Source organism: Ovis aries, chromosome 3, assembly GCF_016772045.2.
Source record: "Ovis aries strain OAR_USU_Benz2616 breed Rambouillet chromosome 3, ARS-UI_Ramb_v3.0, whole genome shotgun sequence".
In the NCBI taxonomy this organism is placed as follows: Eukaryota; Metazoa; Chordata; class Mammalia; order Artiodactyla; family Bovidae; genus Ovis; species Ovis aries.
Window position 1 is genome coordinate 102,681,485 of NC_056056.1, and position 15,668 is coordinate 102,697,152.

General features: G+C 46.1%; 1 protein-coding gene across 19 annotated transcripts in view; it reads right to left on the minus strand.

Annotated features, from left to right (window-relative positions):
• The window catches only part of INPP4A (inositol polyphosphate-4-phosphatase type I A), a 139,456-nt gene that overhangs the window by 13,542 nt on the left and 110,246 nt on the right, over nucleotides 1-15,668 (minus strand). For 14 of the 19 annotated variants that reach the window (XM_060413940.1, XM_060413935.1, XM_060413943.1 and 11 more), the window contains one exon: nucleotides 11,924-15,668. In XM_060413940.1, coding sequence (XP_060269923.1) covers nucleotides 15,488-15,668 — 181 coding nt within the window. In that variant the 3' untranslated portion in view covers nucleotides 11,924-15,487. Of the gene's footprint in view, nucleotides 1-7,041; nucleotides 7,150-7,749; nucleotides 7,917-8,306; nucleotides 10,798-11,923 lie in introns of those variants that run through there. The other 5 variants (XM_027967074.2, XM_015094505.3, XM_027967066.2 and 2 more) reach the window with 2 other exon arrangements.

The window sequence follows — 15,668 nt, forward strand, 5'->3', positions numbered from 1 at the left end:
TGAGGATTTTTACATCTGTTTCAATCAGTGATTCTGACCTGTAATTTTCGTTTTTGTGATAGCTTTGTCTACCTTTGGTATCAGGGTGATGCTGCTGGCTAGAATGATTCTGGAAGCATTCATTCCTCTGCAATTTTTTGGAACAGTTTGAGAAAGATGGGTGTTAACTCTTCTAAATGTTTAGCAGAATTCACCTGTGAAGCCATTTGGTCCTGAACTTTTATTTTTGGGGAGTTTTTAATACTGATTCAACTTAATTACTGGTAATTGGTCTATTCATACTTTTTATTTCTTCCTGGTTCAGTCTTGGGAGATTGTACATTTCTAGGAAATTTTCCATTTCTTTTAGGTTGTCCATTTTATTGGCATATACTTTGTGGTATAGTCTTATGACCCTATGTATTTCTGTGGTGTCAGTTGTAATGTCTTTTTCACTTATAATTTTATGATTTGGGTCTTCTGTCTAGATGAATCTGGCTAAAGGCTTATCAAGTTTGTCTTCAAAGAACCAGATCTTAATTTTATTGATAATTTGTTTTTTCTTAGTCTCAGTTTCATTTATTTCTTCTCTGATTTTTATGATTTCTTTCCTTCTACCAACTTTGGGTTTTGTTTTTTCTCTAGTTCCTTTAGGTGTAAGGATAGATTGCTTATTTCAGATTTTTCTTTTTCCCTAAGATAAGCTGTTGCTATAAACTTGCCTCTTTAGAACTCCTTTTGCAGTAGCCCATAGATTTGGGATCACTGTGCTTTCTGTTTGTTTTCCTTTTATGTTGTTGGTCTCCTCTTTGATTTCTTTAGCGAGCCATTGCTTGTATGGCAGCATATAGTTTTGCCTCTACATGTTTGTGGGTTTTGCAGTCTTCTTGTAGCTGATTTCTAGTCTCATAGAATTGTGGTCAGAAAAGATGTTTAGGGGTTTTAATTTTCTTACATTTGCCAAGCTTGCTTTATTGCCTAGCATATCATCTGTCCTGAAAAATGTTCCATGTTCTCTTGAAAAGAATGCATTCTGCTTCTCTTGGCTAGAATGTTCTAAATATATTAAGTCCATCTGGTTTAATGTCATTTAAGGCCAGTGTTTCCTTATTGATTTTCTTTCTGGATGATCTATTGATGGAGTTGAGATATAAAAGCCCCTACTGTTACGTTACTGATGGTGATTTGTACCTTTTTGTTAGATACTATCTTGGGTGAAAAGTGCAAGTGTTAGTCACTCAGTCGTGTCCAATTCTTTGCGATTCCATGGACTGTAGACCACCAGACTCCTGTCCATGAGATTCTCCAGGCAAGAATACTGGAGTAGTGGGTTGCCATTCCCTTCTCTGGGGGATCTTCCCAACCCTGGGATCAAACCTGGGTCTCCCGCATTGCAAGCAGATTCTTTACCATCTGAGCCACCAGGGAAGCCCCTCTTATCTTAGGTGCATATATAACAGTTGTTCTATCTTCTTGGTCTCTTTGTCATCATAAAGGTCCTTCTTTGTCTCGTTAGTCTTCATTTTAAAGGTTTTAGGGGCCTGGTGTAAGCATTGCTACCCCAACTTTGTTTCGATTACCATCTGCATGAAATGTGTTTTCCCATTTCCTTTCTGTCTCTGTGTGTCTGTAGTCAGAAGTGTGTATCTTATAGGCAATGTATATATATTGGGTCTTGTTTTTCTATTACTCAGCCACTCTTGTCCTTTGAAATTGGAGGATAATTGCTTTACCATATTGGTTTTTCCTATAGCAGTTATGAGTCAGCCATAAGTATACATGTGTCCCCTCCTGTTAAACTTCCCTCCCACCCTCCACCCACCTCACCCCTCTCGGTTGTCACAGAGCACCAGGTTGAGCGCCCTGTGTTACACAGCGACTCCCCTTGGCTGTCTGTCTTACACGCAGTGATATGTTTCAGTGCCCCTCAGCTTGTCCCACCCTCTCCTTCCCCTGCTGTGTCCACGTGTCTGTGTCTCAGTGTTCCTGTTCTGCAAATAGGTATGTCAGTACCATACTTGTAGATTTCCGTGTGTGTGTGTGTGTGTGTGTGCGCGCGCGCGCGCAATAATATGTTTCTTTCTTTCTGATTTACTTCACTCTGTGTAGCAGGCTCTAGGGTTATACACCTCACTAGGACTGACTCAAAAGTATTCATTTTTATGGCTGAGTATTCCATTGTATATGGAATCTTCATTCATATGTTGACGGACATCTAGGTTGCTCCCATGTCCTGTTGTAAACACCCCTGCAGTGGACATTGGGGTACACTGATCTTTTTGAATTATTATCTTCTCAGGGCATATGCCCAGTAGTGGGATTGCTGGGTCATACGGCAGTTTCAGTTCTAGTTTTTAAAGAAATATCCATCACTGTCTTTTGATTGGAGCATTTAGCTTATTAGTTGTTTGGGGATTGTTTTCGTAGTTCTTTTTTGTTCCTCGTCCTTCTTTTGTTTTCTTCCCTTGTGATTGGATGACTGTCTTTAGAGTTATGATTCCTCTGTTTTTGTGGGTATGTACATTATTTTATATATGTTTCTAATCTCATAACTTCAAATGCATTGTAACTAACCCTACATTTTTGCTCGTCTCCGTCAACAACTACCAGTTTTCATATTTTAAATATTTATATAACCAGTAACTACTTATTGAGGATACAGATGGTTTTACTACTTTAAGCTCCTACTGGCTTTGTACATGGTTAACACATTATTGACTAGAGACACATTAATATGTCTTTCGTTACCCAAAGGTTACGGACTGGCCAGAGACAGTTCAGCATTTACTTACATGATCAATCACCAGCCACAGGCGCTGGTTTCTGCAGAATTTCCCTGGTCAGTAAGGTGTTAATTTACTGGCTTTAGCAGCGAGCCTTTTCCTTTCCTGACTCATTTTTCTCCTCCTAGCCTTTTCTTTTTCACTTAGGAAAGTTCTTTTAACATTTCTTGTAAAGCTGGTTTTGTGGTGCTTGAACTCTTTAAATAGCTTTTGCTTGTCTGTAAAACGTTTGATCTCTCCATCAAACCAGAATGAAAGCTTTGCTGGGTGGATTATTATTAGCTTGTAGGCTTTTCCCTTTTATCACTTTAAATATATTGTGCTACTGCCTTTTGTCTTGGAGAATTTTGGGGCCTGTCCACTGGGTGTGTCAGGCTGGTCCCAATAAGAGTATTTTTATAACTTATGAATTAACTATAAAGTAGGTCATGTAAGTAGCATCCAGATCAGTGGCATATTGTCTGAACTCTCGGTAATGCCTGACTTTCTTGAGAGACCCTCTTGCTCACCCCCAGAGAAAAACCACTGTCCTGGTGTTTGTCGTGTGTGCTGTTAAGCTTGCCTTCTCCCTTGAGCCTGTTGAATTTTAGTCCTTATAATGTATTTAGCTGATTATATAGAGAAAAGTAATAGTCTAGTAATGAAACAGGTAAGATTTCACTTGATCAAAAACATCTTTCCCTTCAGGAAACTTTTTTGAGTAGCTCCTGTGTGCGGCATTATACTTGCTGTTGTAACTCAAAGTAACATGCTAAGACAAAGTAAAAGGTAAGTAATATGATGAATGTAACATGATGAACGAGATATGCATAATATAATAGGTATATGTTCAAGACTGACTAGAGGAACTATTTTTTTAAGGGTCAGCTCATTTTGTGGATAGAAATTACCATAAAAGAGGGCAGTCTGTCTGAAATGGGCCTTGAAAAGAGGAATAAGAAAGCTGAGGGGAAGTGGTCTAGATCAGAATAAACTCAAGACAGGGACCAGGGCTGTGACTATGGATGGAAATTATGGGATGGGTTGAAGAGACAGGCTCTTAGTGGCTGATGGGAAGGGGAGGTCATTTATCCTAGGAGAGCTCACCTAGTCTGAAGGACAGAATGTGAGTTTGGTGTTGACATGCTGTGTTTGGGACACCAGTGAGACACTCGGGTAGAATGGCTGGCATGTGGTTGATATTCAGATGAGTCTGGGCAGAGTGTAGGATGGATCTGGAAATTTAAAGGTCATTAGCAAATTATTTGGTAACTGCTTACCAAATAATTGGTAATTTATTCTATATGAATGACTAACAAGGTTTTTCAGGAGGAGCATATGAAGTGTGACAGAAGAAACCTAGGGACCCGCACAGTGCTGGTGATAGGGGGAGGACAACAGCCGATGGAGTGGAGAGGGCTGGCCAGAGGTCGAGAGGGCCAGGAGAGGGAGCCACAGAGGCCCAGAGCAAGGCGGGCGTTAGGGAGGCGGGGTGAAGTGCCACACCCGGCCTTCCTCTCTGACACAGACAGGCCCCTCCTCACGGAGAGCAAGCACACTTCCTGCTCTCAGCCTGGCTGGTGGGTGTTAAAGGGCGCAACAGCGAGTACGTAAATGCAGGCCTGCCTGGACTGGCCAAAAAGGCCCCCTGGAAGCCTGGTGCAGGCAGCATCCATGTGGAAGCCCAGAGGGGGCCCGAGGCGGGGGACTTGGGAGTGTGGGACCCGTGTCACAGCCCAGGTAGCGAGAGCGGTAATAAACAGAAGACAAAGCTGTTACCCATTTGCCCAACCTCAGACTGGGGAGAGGGTTCTCCCCTGAGTGGCACAGGCCAAGTGGTGGGCGCGGGAGGCTCCCTGTGTGGCTCCCCTCACAGGGCCCTGCTGCCGTTCAGGACACAGCAAGGCCCCCACCTGCACGCTCCACTGGACGTCACCACCTGACGCCCAGACACACTGTGGGCTGACCCTTGGGCCGACCTGTGGCTGTCAGCACCCACAGTCAGTGTAAGCCAAGCGCTGGATGGTCTATTCTGGCCGACGCTCTTCTTCCAGGATCCTGTTGGGAGCAATCACTCCCCCTCTGGTGCCTGTGCTGCTGGGTGCTCGTGGGAATTAAAGGCAGGTCTCACCTCTGAGGGACTGCATTTTCATTTCTGTTTTCCTTACTCAGATACTCGATTTGACCCACTGTAAATGTAATTACTTCCTACTTTGGGAAAGGGCTTCTGAGAGGAGGTGTAAGTATATAGAGAGTCATCACCAGCTGTAGGGCAGCCCTGCCCTCCCTCTGGGCAGCTCCCATGAGCAGTATGGGGCATGTCAAGCACCCTGAGCTGTGCTGTATTGGGGAACTTTGTGCTCCTGGACTAGGGTTCATATAATGAAGAGCAGTACCTGCAGTAAAAACAAAAACTTCAGAGAGGCTTGTCAGGGAAGACTTTTGGAGGAAGGAAGAGTTGGTTCCCCTCCACATGGAGACTTTCACAAGGGCTTCTTGCTAGAAGGTGCTGGCCCCCAGAGGATGTCCAGACGCGAGGCCCGGCCCTTCTGCTGGCGCAGCTGCTGGCACTCGCCAGCCCAGAACAGAAGGCAGCGCTGGGAACTCTGCCACCTGACGGGGGGTCACCGTGTGCAGGAAGCGCGACCTCAGGACTGCAGCACAGGAGGGCGAGGCTGCGGGTGGGCAGTGCAAGGAGCCGCCGAAAAGGGTTCCAACTCTGGCTGATGTTTCAGCAAAGAACATAGCATGTAAATTGGTGCAGCCGCTACAGAAAGCAGTGTGGAGGTTCCTTAGACTAAAAATGGAGCTACCATGTGAGGCAGCAATCCCACTCCTGGGCATCTATCTGGGAAAACGAATTCAAAAAGATGCATGCATCCCAGTGTTCACTGCAGCACTGTTCACGATAGCCAGGGCAGGGAAGCAGCCTAGGTGTCCATCAGCAGACGAACGGATAAAGATTGGGGGGGGGGGTGTGTATACACAATAGACTACTACTCAGGATAAAAAAAGAATGGAATAATGCCATTTGCAGCAACATGGGTGGGCCTAGAGATGATCAAAGTCAGACAGAAACATTTATCACCTATGTGTGGAGTCTAAAATATGACAAAGGAACTTACGAAACGAAAATAGGAACTTCCCTGATGGTCCAGGGGTTAAGGCTCCATGCTCCCAAAACAGGCCGCCCAGGGCTGGATCCCTGGTCAAGGAACTAGATTCCATGCTGCAGGGCAGGCATAATTCAAAAAGAGCGCACACACAAACACTCTCTCAGACACAGAAAACAGACCTGCGTCTGTCTACTGTGGGGGAAGTGGGGTGGGGACGGAAGTTTGGGATTAACACACATCACTACTATATTCAGTAACTTGTGTAAACCGCTGGTGGAAAATATGAAAGAATATATATACCCAGACACAGTCACTGCTGTACACCAGAAAATAACACATCGTAAGTCAACTGTGTCAAAAAGTTTTTCAAAAAAGGAGACTGGTTAGAACAGCCTTCAAGAAAGTAACAAAAGTAAGGGCCCTTTCAAAAGCACTGTTTCAACAGGATTGTTTTTGTCCTTAGCAAAGTTACAAACAGGGGAACTCCCAACAGCCAGTTCCTCTTAGCTTCCTCAGATCAGAACCTCCCTGGTCACTGCCCCGGGAACCAAGCAGCCTGGCTGAACCAAGTCACCCACTGCAGGCTGGAACTGAAGCCTGGGGTGGCACTGAGGAAAGGCAGCAGGAAGTGCCTGGTGGCCAAGGCCAGTGTCTTCCACCTTCTCTTTAAAGCAGCAGCATTCGGGCTGGCTTAGAGGAGGGAGTCATGCTGACTGCACAGATACAACTCACGCCTTGTGCCAGAAATCGTCCCAGGTGAACTGCTCTAAATGTAAAGCAAACCATCAAAGTTCTAGAAGGGAGAACAGGCGAATATTTTTCACATGACCTCAGTATCAGAGCAAAGGCAGGAACCATAAGTGGATTTCAGCAGTGGGTGTGCAAGGAGACGAGCACACTGTCTTCCCACAGTGAGGACACAGCATGACAGCCTCTTCATGGACGAGGATGGGGCCAGTGGCCACCTCCACTGGGGGAGCCATGACTCATTTCAGAATAAGCAGCAAAACAAAAAGACAGGTGTGTACATCATCACACAGTATGTTTCCACTGCTGTAGACCCCTACCTGGACGACCCCAGTGCCTCAGCAGTAATGAATCCACCTGCAGTGCAGGAGACATAAGAGCTGGGGGTTCAATCCCTGGGTCAGGAAGATCCCCTGGAGGAGGGCACGGCAACTCACCCCATTATTGCCTGGAGAATCCCGTGGACAGGAGCCTGGCGGGGTATGGTTCATACAGCCACAGAGAGTCAGACACAGCTGAAGCAACTTAGCACGCAGACCCCCTACCTACCATCAATGAAACCAAAAGACAATTTACAAATAGGTTTTTAAAAAAACTGCAAAATATGACAAGAATATAGTATTAAAAACAGCCAAGTGAAAAAGACCGGTCGAAGTTACAAAAGTAGAACCGTGAGTGTAGTATAAAAGCTGTTCAGTTTCAGAGTAATCAAAGAAATGGAAGTGAAACAAGGTGCCTCTCCAGCTCCGATGAGAAAGGGAAAGGCTGGTGTTCCAAGTGGTAGGCTAACATCCCGTGAGTACTGCGGTAATATTAAAAGTCCCCAAATTTAAGAACGTTTAAATTATCCTTTAGCTGTACATTTCTACTGCTAGGAATCTGTCCGAGGGAGATCCCAGTCAGGTGTGCCAAGCACAGGGTGCAACAGTGAGCAACGAGACCGCGGGGCAGCATTTCGGCGAGTCACAGACGGACAGCCAGCCACCCACACTCGTGGACAGGGGAGGATGCGCGGCAGAGCTAGCTGGCACTCAGGCGTGACGCCAGCCCCTGGCCTCTGCCTGCTGTGTCCGTGCTGAGCACAGATCTGAGGAGTCCTCCTGTCTTCTGCTGGAGGCATAAGGGGCTTTGTCTCTGATACTTACTGTGCACGCGTGGTCCATCTTGTGGAGGGCACAGTGGTCTTGGCTTACATGGCCTCAGTTTCCGGGACAGGAGGGCAGAGTAGCAGGGCCTTGAGCCCACCTCCTCTCATGAGCACACCCAGACCACAACTGCCTGCTGAACAGCCATCAGTAAAAAAGACCAGAACCTAAAAAAGATACTCCACAACCAGAGTCAAAGAAGGAACCAACAAGATAGGCAGAGAGGTACACTAGCAATACAATTAAGTCACATATCCCCAGTGGTCAGCCCACAGTGTACACAGTGCAGAGGTTCCCCCCGTAAGAGTGAGTGCTGAGCCCCAGGTCAGGCTCCCCAGCCTGGGTTCCAGGGAGCCCCCAGAGCATTTGGCTTTGAAAGCCAGCAGGGCTTAACTGCAGGAACTCCACTCTTACAGGGTGCACACAAAATCTGACATGCGAGCAGGGCTATAAACAAGAGTTGTCATGTTTACAGACAATGCAGTGCCCATCAGTGATGGTCCAGCCAGGTGCTGGCCCCAGAACCGTCCTCAGGCAACAGAAGGACTCAGGCCGGGTTTCATGTTGTCAGTTGTTTATTTGTCATTCTGAGACTCGCACGTTTGTAGCATACATGGCTTTGAATGAGCTAGGAATATATAAAACAGTAACTGTGTGTTTATCAATACTGTCCAAAACAAATAAATAAAAGTACCTTAATGCACTAAGGTTGGCAAATACAATTGTGTAGGGACAAAACTGTACTGTTATAATGTTTGTACATGTTTTAAAGGAAACCAGAGGCAGCTGTGCTGCAGACGCTTTGACAGAACCCATCTGAGTTTTCGGTACGTCTCAACATTTCTAAGTGGGGGCCTTATAGGGAACACTGGATGGAACCCGTTTTACAGAGACCTGGACCACTGCCTGTCTTCTGCTGTGGGAAACGCAAAGCTCCCGTGTGACCTGAGGAGCCGCGGCTCTCGTGGTGAGCAGTGTGGCCCCCCTCGGCGAGTGTGCCCAGTGCCGCTGGGAGACCCACAGTCACACAGGAGCCAGGGAGTCACGCTCAGGTGGAATACTGCCACCGAGGTATCTTCTATGTGATTAGCCAAGTCTTAGACTCTCCTGGCGATCCATACTATGTAGACAAAATTAGGAGAACATTTACGACGAGGTGCCACATGCAGAACTGCTAACACGACACAGCCTTTGCTGTGTTCCCTTTCGATAAATGCAGGTAATGCTCTTCAGACCAAAAAAAACCCTGAAAGTTGTATGAATAACATTAAAAATTCAAGGGGATTTTTTAAAAGGTACTGATGTTAAAGTGAGTAAAGACGGAAATGTAGAGCTAACGAGACAATGAAGTGGTGGAGGTGAAAGACTACGTCTGCCATCACGATGGACGGGGGTGGGCACGGCGGGAGGAGCTGACACCAGCGGTGCGGTGGGCTTGCTGGGCAAGCTTCCCTGCCTCCGTGCGCCTCACCGGCTCGCCCTCCACACCCGTCCACACTCGCCAGTGGGCGCCGGGGGACAGCAGGCTCCGTGTGTGAACTAGCCTCTGAGGAAGAGGGGGTCCGGGAGGCCACCTGCCTTTGCCCGTGCCTGATGCCTGCCCTCCATCCCTGCACGGGGGGGTCCTGCCTGTGCTCCCCGGGCCTGAGCCTGTCACCTGTTGCCCGATGGCATTTCTAAGGGAGCCCGAAGAATAACATTCAGAATTTCAGACACAGGAACTTTCTAAGGGTTCACAACTCTTTAGGATCGACATCATGAGTGTGTGCCGCATGTACTTCTGTCACAGCCTTTTAAATAACATGAAACACAGTGATAAAAACAATTGACAGAACATGAACTAAGAAAAAACTCTGCTCTGTGCGATGACTCATCATCTTAGAATAGATGACCAAACATAATTTTCTATGAAATTCCTAAGTCTTATGGCCCATTAATCCCTTTCAAAATCTCATTTCAGGAGACAGTTCAACCTTCTCAACAGCCATCTTACATACCAGAATTGAGTAGAGGGTAGTAACAATTATTGCAGACCTAAAGACACTTTCATCAGACATTCAAACATGATTGCACTATCTTCTTGAAGCCCCCCAAAATTTGAGAAACCCACCAGAGACCTATTTGTAAAATATTTAGGTGTCCACTGTCTATGCAAAATTCCCCATTGTTGACTGACAGGCATCAGACATACCACATGAGCGGTCCTGCGCTCTGGGCCAGGGCTACAGACAGCTGGCCTCACCACCTCCCCAGACACCTTGTTCCCTAAGGGACGGTGGTGACCCCACCGTGGGTAGCTTTGCAGGTACTGTCTTCTGACAGATCTTACCTCAGGCTGACTTCGCAGCTTTTCCTTTAGCTGCTGGTTCCACCTGAGTAGGCACCGGTAGGCTGAGGCATCAGATGCACTTGCCCTGCCCGCGTGAGACAGCAAGCTGCTTTTCCCACAACTTCCCTTGAACATTTCACATTTAGAGGTCTGCCCAGGATCCAATCATTTAAACTACTGTTTAAATTTTCCATAGGGATTTTTAAAAAGTAGGTTGTAAATCAATGTTCAAGTTGGAATTACTCAGTAGAAAAATAAGGTGAGCAGCTGCCTAAGAGGGCATTTTAAAAAGTTTCAGCATTTCAGATGCACCTGGCTTGGTTCATACAGGTAACTACGGATATCCGTGTGGTGACGGCTGAAGGCTACTTGAAGGGGCAGTTGTTACTATCCACAGTAGTGAGCCCGACAATACCTGCTATGGATTCCAACGCAAAAAAACACATGCTCCATAGACTCTTTAGTGAAATATTTTAAAAACACAAAAGTAAAAACCAATCCTTCAGGTCTTCTTGAAGAATTCGTGTATGAGACTAGAGGGTACCCACATTTATTACGTAACAGCTAATGAGAGGAAACCGTGTGTTCATGTTTCAACTTTTCCGTAAGTCCCTTCAGGAGGCCTGTAATGCTTGGGGAAAGCCTTCAGCTGCAGGGAATTAAACGCATATTTGCGACTTCCAACATTCTTCATTGTATTTTCTCTTCGACAACCCTCACTGGGGAAAAAAACAAGCACAAGAAATGATACCAGTAAAAAAGGAAAAAAGAAAAGACAAACTCAGATGAAATGATTATTTTCATAGCATTAAAAAAAAAGTTGATTAGTTTAAATGGGTGCCAGACTCCTTTACAACAATACACGCAAGATGGCGGGTTTCTTTCTGAACAAGGTAGTTAAGCAGCAGAGAGATGGACATGGCCTGTCTGGGACTGCAAGGCTGCCCTTCTGAAAGCAGCATGTATCCAAGTGGAGGATGGCTTTTTCTTTTTTTTAAGATAATGGTTTCATGTATTTCACATCGGGTTTTTCTGAGAAGTCGATCTAACTAGTGGTTCAAAGGGTCTGTCAGAAAATTCAGTGGGAACAGTGCTACTCTTGCTGAGAGACTTTATAAAAAGCTGCATTTTTCTCTGTGGGAAAAGGCTGTTAACGGTCTCAAATTCAAAATGCTGACTTTCCTTCCTTTAGCGTGTAGCAAAACCGTCTGGCTCAGAAGGCGGCTCTCACATGCTGCCGCCACTAGGAGATGCATCCTGGGCACACAGCCATGCTGTGGGCCTGGGCGGTGGCTGCACAGCTCCCAGTGCCAGAGCGTCCTGAAGTGACCCCACCAAGGTCACCTCTTTGAAGAGCGCCACTGAGCCACTGAGAGCCTGCGGGGGCCCTTCCCTAGAGAATCTGCCACCAGCCTCTCCTGCTGCACTGATCACAGGTTGTCATGGCAACCCAGTGGGCAAAGCAGATGCTCTGCAGGAGGATGAGCCTTCGACAGGCCTCATGTCCCCACTGGGACCTCAGGGGAGCTCTCTGGGGGATGTTCTGGTCAACAGCAGACCCAAAGGCAAAAGAGATTCCAAACAGGAATGACTTCCTGTAGCACAGTAGGAGTTGATAGTTTTATATTATCCTAAGACTAACAGTTAAATCAGCTAGTTATCAAATTTAGTACAAAATCCCTTTATGAGATGCAAAATTTGCAATTACCAAGAAACTGATTTTTTTTTTAAGTATTTCAAGTTGTATGAAGACCATTATGTCATGCGTTTTAAAAAAATATCAGTGGCGATTGCTCAAGCCTTTAAAGGTGAAAATGACAATCTCATTATCAAGAACATATAAAATAATTTTGGTAAGACAGCAATTTTATTCAAAAGATAAATGCAGGTAGTTGATAGAAAAATATCCACCTGTTTGTTACAAAGTAATTTAGAGGCTCAGATATGCTTTGTCACAGAGCCTCGAAGCCTTCAGCCAGGTGTGTCTCATCTGTGCTGAGTGCCAGGGCCGTATGAGCAGGGAGCCCCCAGAGGAAGCAAAGATTATGTTGGTTTAACATCCAGTAATCGGATAAAAATATTCTATTGGAAGCGGAAGCTACAGAGGTGGTTCTTTAATCTTTGGAAACTTTCATTATCAGACTATTTCAGATATGGCTTCTCCATTTACAAAGAAATGTACACACTTTTTGGAAACCACCTATCACTAATAAATGTCAAACTGCTTTGAGGAACAAAGAATAATTTGTGAACTTCAACATTACCTTTTATTTACATGTTAAAGAGGCTAATTACTGGTTTAGCTGGCTGAATACACTTGAAATTACAGGCAGGGTTATACTTTAATTTGTAAGTTGTGTTTACTTTCCTGTTTGAATTTGGTGTGAATTTACAAAATCTGATGAGGCTGACTGCACCCCAGCTCCATCACGCAGTATTTGGACAAGCTCGGCCAGGCACCTGGCACTCAGGTGTGGAGGGGTGGCTCTGCGCAGTGGGAACTGGCACTTTCGGCCCGCCTCATCCTAAGGTAGAACCGCTTAAAACCCATCACAATGGCTGCATAATTTTTAGGAATCCACAGTGCACACTGAGAAGGTCTTAGATAGACTTTTAGAAAGAGGGCTTTAATTATTTCAAAGCTTCATGATTTTTTAAGTATACTGACATTATTTTAAGAACATCTACTTTTTAAATAAAGAATTAGTATTGAAACCTCACATGGCAACTCATTTTAATGATGGCACTGGTTTTTTCTCTTCTGGAGGGCATTTTCCCTGTTAGAATTGAGAATGTATCTGGACACATGAGTGTCCTGGAGATCCTGAACACCTAGAGTCACCTGTGCTAAAGCCATCTTGGAGCCAGCGTTAAGCTTAGAGTCAACCCAAACCATCAACAAGCGGATCAGTGACTCCCCTTTCCTGAGCATATCTCCCCATCTTATATTATCCTGCCTGTTTCTCACTAAAGCAGAGATTTCACATATATATTTAGCCTGATGTCACAAGGCCTTCATGACATTAAAAAACTCAGCCCCAAGGCACACTGGGCTTCTGTCCTCAGGTGTTCTAAAGCAATACCACCACCCAGAGCCTCTGCTGACCTTGTGGACCCTCTCTCCATCCAGCCTCACGGCTGCACAGCAGGAATGGACTGCCTTCTGACTGGCCCCTGAGGAGAAAGGTCACGGGCCTTAGCCTCTGGCCGTCCATCTGTTTCTCTCTTGTCTTAGCAGCCAAGTCTACAGCGGGCAGGAAGGCCTGGCAGGCAACACTCCATCCAGGGGCAGGCCATGGTGTCCGTGAGGCTCCTGTGGGGGCCTTTAGGCCCCTGGCCGCAGGCCCCCTAGGCTAGGTGGTGGGCCCCGCCTGGGAAGTGGAAGGGAGGCCACGTGTGGTCAGAAGGGCCCCCCCATCCACACACAGCCTCTGTTGGCCTGGAGGCGAGCAGAGTGTCGCTCCAGGGGGCAGGGCTGGGAGCCAGGCACGCGACTGCGGGCACTGCCTGCCCTCTTCCCAGTAAAGCAACAAGGTGGCTTTTGGGAAGCCACCCCATGTGGAGGGGACAAGTAGTGGACACAGCTCTCTCCCAGGGTCACAGGCTGGTAGGACCTCGGCTGTGCCCAGGGCCATGCTGCTACAGTTCACCAGAGTGACTCCGTCTTGAAGGAGGGCGGGAGCTGTCACGGGGCTGCCGCCGCATTCACTCTGGGACAGGCAGGGTAGAAGAGGGGGCCCCGCCCCCGTGTGCGAGGAGGGCACCCCGTCACCCTAGAATGTAAAGCCTGTGTCTGCCGTCTGTCGTCCACTGCTTCTCCAGTCACACCTGCCTCTGCTGTTCCCAGAACCCAGACTCAGATCTGAGGCCAAACCAGAGAAACCTCAGAGTAAGTACTAGAAGTCTGGGGGAGGCAATGGAGAGGCCAGATTTTCTGGTGGATGGGTTACGTGTGCCTATGGAAAGCTCCTGGAAAAGCCAGCTTCTCTAAATTCCCTCCAGTGTCTCTAGGGTGGTGAAGAGAAACCCACTTGTATCGAATGCAGTGTAGGGGGAAGCTGGCTGGAGGCTGAAACAGAAGCACAGCGTAACCTGAGCTGGAAAGCCGAGAAGCCACGGCCTGCTTCTCACACAGGCTCGGGGGGGTTTCCCTCTCAGCCCTCTACTGCCTTCAGAGGTGTCTGGCCACCTTTTTCCACATGGGAATGTTAAGGTTACACATTTTATAGACACCGCCATGTTAAAGAGTGAAGTCCTAACCAGGCCAGTGGTTAGGACTCAGCACTTTCCCTCATGAGGCCCAGGTTTTATCCCTGTTCAGGGAACTAAGGTTCTGCAAGCCTTGCGGTGCACCCCCCATGCAAAATTTAAGAGTAATGAGAACAGAAACCAAAGTAGCCTTTTCTCTCTCACACCTCTATCTGGCACAACCACCCAAAAGTTAGGTCTCATGTTTTGGTAAATTTTGATTTTGTTGTTGTTATTAACCATGTTTGATTTGTAAGAGAGAAAAGATATCAGGACTTGAAACTGAAATTAAAAATACTAAAAATTAAGTTTTTTTTTAAATGAAAATAGCTACTTTAGGAACAATAAATATAGCCAACTTTTAAATGAAAACTGCTACTTCAGGAAAAATAAACATATCTAACTTTAAAAGCCTTTTGTTACTATATGCATTAATTCCCAGAACAGTTCAGTGACCATTAAAGATTTAAAAGAGTAATTCTAAAGCCACGTGCAACATGTTATCTTTATGTGCCTGTATGTGCCTGATTTGATACAATGAGCTACTGTACTCACAGCTTTGGGTCATCCCAACTTGAATAACATAAGAAGGGAATGTGATGATTCTGCAAACTGTTTGCTACTGTAATTTTAGGGACTACGCTTTGAAATGAAAGCAGAAAGTGCATGTCCTATTGAATAGGTGTATCTAGGTGAGCCAGTGAGAAAGCATCGACCCTTTTCATTTCTCTTCAGAAGGAAAGGAAAGGTTAGCAGTACATTTAAAGAATAGTATCAAATATACAAATTCTCTTTTGACAGAATTCCTCCCTCTAGGAAACAGGGCACACAAGATATACAGGTAATAGAGAGTTTTACATCAGAAAGTAAGAGGTTTGATACAAGTAATTTCACGCCAGCTAAACAAAGCAGTAACTTTCTGCAAGAACATGTTACAAGCACTGAAAACTCTACAGAACTGAAACGGACACGTCCTCCTGGTGAAATAATTTGGCAGGTATTTACAGTTCAGAACAACAAAATGTCAAACTGTAAGGCATGAAATATTTCTTGGCGGACCATGCTCTGACACATTCCTCCTGTCCTGTTAGGTACACGGTGGCTGGACAGGTGCTGGCACTTTTGTTTTTCTTGTGACTTACTAATTTTTCATCAAGACACTCATTTGCAACGCAATTTGGCCACCAGGTATGCTATGCTCAGAAAGAGCCACACAATCAGTAAATTGGGGCTCAGAGCAAGTAAAGGGATAGAACAGAGGAGGCTGGGGTCTAGCCTTAAGTCTCGGACGGGCACCAGGCCGCTCAAGTTCTTCTGCGTGACTACCTCCCGAGTTCCAATG